Source organism: Lactuca serriola, chromosome 6, assembly GCF_051521515.1.
Source record: "Lactuca serriola cultivar US96UC23 chromosome 6, Lser_US96UC23_V15, whole genome shotgun sequence".
Lineage (NCBI taxonomy): Eukaryota > Viridiplantae > Streptophyta > Magnoliopsida > Asterales > Asteraceae > Lactuca > Lactuca serriola.
In genome coordinates, this window is record NC_136413.1 from 143,383,384 (window position 1) to 143,387,700 (window position 4,317).

At 35.0% G+C, this 4,317-nt stretch overlaps 1 protein-coding gene across 1 annotated transcript; it reads left to right on the forward strand.

The window, feature by feature from the left end:
- The first annotated feature begins 614 nt into the window (after nucleotides 1–614).
- Nucleotides 615–3,139, forward strand: LOC145060227 (uncharacterized). Its single transcript, XM_079007934.1, has 6 exons — nucleotides 615–1,388; nucleotides 1,458–1,667; nucleotides 1,780–2,009; nucleotides 2,100–2,249; nucleotides 2,328–2,833; nucleotides 2,916–3,139. Exons 1-6 carry the CDS (start codon nucleotides 615–617, stop codon nucleotides 3,137–3,139), a joined length of 2,094 nt encoding a protein of 697 aa, XP_078864060.1.
- The last annotated feature ends 1,178 nt before the right edge of the window (nucleotides 3,140–4,317 follow it).

Genomic DNA, 4,317 nt, shown 5'->3' on the forward strand with positions numbered 1-4,317 from the left:
GTCTTTATTATACCATTGAACTTATAATTCCTACTCACCAAAGACACCGCGACCGGTTATCACCTGTTTTACCGGTTACCACATTTAATTAGAGATGACATGTCACATTACGTGGAATTAGAACACATTTAATTACCATTTCTCTTTCACCCCCTTTGTCCTTACAGTTAGGGTTCGTTAAATTGAAGAAAAAGTTCAATCGAAGCATACGGTTAGGAAATTGAAGAGAATTGGTGAATGCGAGTGTTATAGTGAAGAAGATGACCTCCGATTCCAAACAATGTAAGTATTTAACAGATTATATACATTATAATGGTTTATTCACACCAAAACCATTAGTGTACTTGAACGTTGTTGTTGTTTCAATCTGTGATGTCGATTTTGGTGCAATGGACCCCAAAGACTTTAACTTGTTCATTACAAAGTTGATTGAAGGCAGTTGTGATAATGTATATTATTGCACTAGAAATGAACCATTGGCAGAGGGTATTAGGAGAATTGGGAATGATGCTGACTATTTTGAGTTTATTGAAACGGGTTATAGTGATGAAGCTAGTCTAAGAATGAATGTGTATATAGACCACAAAAATGAACCTGTACTTGATTAAGCTGATATGGAAGTAGTGGAAGATGATGAAGGGAATTATTTTGAGGAAGACCCTAATGATGATAAGGATTCACAACTTTCTCATGATATTCCATATGAGCATGAAGCAGATGATTATATTCCTTCTCTTGACAAGACTATTGGTGATGAATTCTTACATCGGGTGTCAGGTATGTGTAAGGATATAAATGATGAGGCTGAAACTGATGAGGTTGAAACCAAGAATAGAGATGACAAATCAGTGTACCCTGTCCATAATGAGAACCAGAAATGGGACAAAATGGTGCCAATTCTAGGTATGAGATTCTCTAACCCCATGGAATTGAAAATTTGTTTGACTAACTATGCAGTGAAGAATGGGTACAACCTTTATTTTGAGAAAAATGATAGTCAGAGGTTACTAGTGAGATGTTGTAAAAATAACAAGAACCCCTCTTGTCCTTTTAAACTGTGGGCTTCCTGGATGGGTAGTGAAAGATCTTTCCAGATTAAGTCATTAGTTGATGACCATAACTATTCAAGAGTCTTCAAACTTGGTTCCATTGTAACATATAAATGGATTGGAAAGCATTTTAAGAATCAACTTGTGAAGAACCCCAAAATGAGCATAAGGAAAATGAAAGCCAAAGTGAGTACAAAGTTTAACTTGATTGTTAGTGCCACTCAATGTAGAAATGCTAGGAGATATGCTTCGGATGAGATAGAGGGTAGTTTGATAGAACATTATGGTAAAGTATGGAGTTATGGAGAAGAAATAATGAGGACAAATCATGGTTCAACAGTAAAAATAGATGTGAATGTCATGCCTGATTCCACCACTTAATTTTCTAAAATGTATGTTTGATTTAAGGGTGTGAAGGATGGTTGGATTGCAGCATGTAGGAGGGTAATAGGGGTAGATGGTTGTTTTTTAAAGGGTATATGTAGAGGCCAACTGTTAGCAACTATGCGTAGGGATGCAAACAACCACATCTTCCCTATTGCATGGGCTGTGGTGGAAGTTGAAAATAAGGAAACATGGAAGTGGTTTCTTGACCTCCTTCTGGATGACATTGAAATGGTAATTGGTCATGGATTGACCCTCATATAAGACCAACACAAGGTATATTTCTGTTTTGTTTTGTTTAAGTTGAATGTTTTTGTAATGTCATCTATTTCATGCTTTCTTTCAGGGATTAATAGAGGCTGTCAAAGAAAGGGTTCTAGCAGCAGAGCATAGACAATGTGCTAGGCACATCTATGCTAACTTCAAGAAAAGATTCAAAGGTGAACAATATAGGAAGTTGTTTTGGGCAGTAGCTGCTAGTACTACTCAACCTAAATTTGAGGCAGAAATGAATTCCATAAAAAACATTTACCCTTTGGCTTATGAACACCTCATGGAAAGGGGCCCTAAAAGTTGGTGCAGGGCATTCTTTGAAGTGGAAAGTTCTTGTGATGCTTATGAGAATGGCATATCATAAAGTTTCAACTCTGTTACTGATATTGCTAGGAAGAGGCCACTCATCACTATGTTGGAAGAGATAAGGATTTATGCAATGGAGAGGATGTATAAAATGTTTCTAGAGGGACAAAGTTGGGGGAATATAAAAATATGTCCATCTATAAGGTTGAAGATATCAAAGCTAAAGAAACAAAAAAGGTATGATATAACTTCTATTTTATAAATATTATATGTCTCATCTATAAGATTAATAGAACTTCTTATTTTTGTGTGTAGATTTTGGGGGGTTATACCTTCTGGGATACAACAATATGAGGTTAGGATTGGAAATGATGGATATGATGTGGACCTTAACAACACATGTGGATGTAGATCTTGGCAAGTATCAGGTATCCCATGTGTGCATGTAGTGGCAGCCATTTCATACCTCAACAGGAATGCAGAGAATTATGTTGCACCATGGTTCCATACAACCATGTTCTTGACTTGTTACAACCATACCATTAATCCACTTAATAGTAGTTCCATGTGGCCTGAATTTACCTACATGAAGCCATTTCCTCCCCAAAAAAGAAGGTTACCAGGAAGGCCAACCATTAAAAGGAAAAGGGATCAATCTGAGAGGGAAAGCCAGGGGAAAACAAGGCATACTATATCAAAAGCAGGTGCAGTTATGAGATGCACCATTTGCAGAGAAACATGCCACAATAGATCAACATGTCCTACAAGACCAAAAGATGCAGCATCCACTTCACTGCCAAAAAAGAAGAAAGCTAATAAATGTAAAACAGAGAAATGTATGCTATTAAAACAATGTAATTATACTACAACATCCAACTCATTAACTACACCTTTGTATAGCAGGTACTATGGAACCAGTTCAAGTAGATCCAATTCAAGTGGAAGTTCCTGCACAACCAGCTGATGATGTTCAAGTAGATGATCCTGCTCCACATGTTGATGTTCATGTAGATGATCCTATTAATGATGTACCTGCTCAACGTGTTGATGTTCATGTAGATGATCCTGTTAATGATGTCCCTGCTCAACCTGTTGCAACTGGGAAGAGGACACGAAAATACTCATAATAAATTACCAAGACTGGGTTAAATAGGAACGTTTTGAAGAAAGAAGGAAGCATTGATCACCACCCACTGGTGTTGGAATGAATTTATGTTTTAATATTTTTGTATAGACAAACTTTTAGTCTTTTAATTATGTAATTGGGAATACTTTTAGTCATGGCACATCTTTTGACATATTAGGACAAATGTGGGCACAACTTTTGTAATGGTGCACATGCTAATGGAATCTTACAAGTTTGTCTTCTATCTATATTATATGCTTGGTGTTATACTTAATCTGGACCATTTTACCCCTATATCATGTCCAATACACTAACCAGTTAAACACATTTTGAAACCACTCAAAACATCAAACTAACTATCATTAATAAAGAAGATTTAGTCTTAATACATTAAGAAATGTTTGATGTTGTTGTTGTGGTTAAAATGGAACATTTTACCCCTTCATAATGTCCAATTCACTAACCTATTAAACACACTAATATGTCTTTGTAACCACTCAAAATATCAAACTATTTATTGCTGTTATACTTAATCTGGACCATTTTACCCCTGGATCACATTAAGACATTAACAATTGATTGTTGTTATACTTAATCTGGACCATTTTACCCGTGTATCATGTCAAATACACTAACCAGTTAAACACATTTTGAAACCACTCAAAACATCAAACTAACTATCATTAATAAAGAAGATTTAGTCTTAATACATTAAGAAATGTTTGATGTTGTTGTTGTGGTTAAAATGGACCATTTTACCCCTGCATAATGTCCAATTCACTAACCTATTAAACACATTAATATGTCTTTGTAACCACTCAAAATATCGAACTATTGATTGTTGTTATACTTAATCTGGACCATTTTACCCCCGGATCACATTAAGACATTAACAATTGATTGCTGTTATACTTAATCTGGACCATTTTACCCCAGCATCATGTACAATTCACTAACTTGGATCACATTAACACATTAATATTTCTTTGAAACCACTCAAAACATCAAACTGTTATTACTCAAAAAGATTTAGTCTTGATACATCAAACAAAATACAACATTGTCTTTGAATACAACTTAATTAGTAAAAAAAATTTAGTCTTAATACATCAATAAGTACTTCTTAAACACAAACAACATAAATAACGCAATCATCAGAACTTTATGAGTAAATAGCTT

What these genes read in the sequence shown, in the direction of transcription:
- LOC145060227 (XM_079007934.1), top strand. Translation starts at nt 615, where the DNA reads ATGGAAGTAGTGGAAGATGATGAAGGGAATTATTTTGAGGAAGACCCT. An exon ending in TTCTGGATGACATTGAAATG is followed by an intron (nt 1,668 to 1,779) that starts GTAATTGGTCAT and finishes GCTTTCTTTCAG; the next exon opens with GGATTAATAGAGGCTGTCAA. An exon ending in AAGCTAAAGAAACAAAAAAG is followed by an intron (nt 2,250 to 2,327) that starts GTATGATATAAC and finishes TTTTGTGTGTAG; the next exon opens with ATTTTGGGGGGTTATACCTT.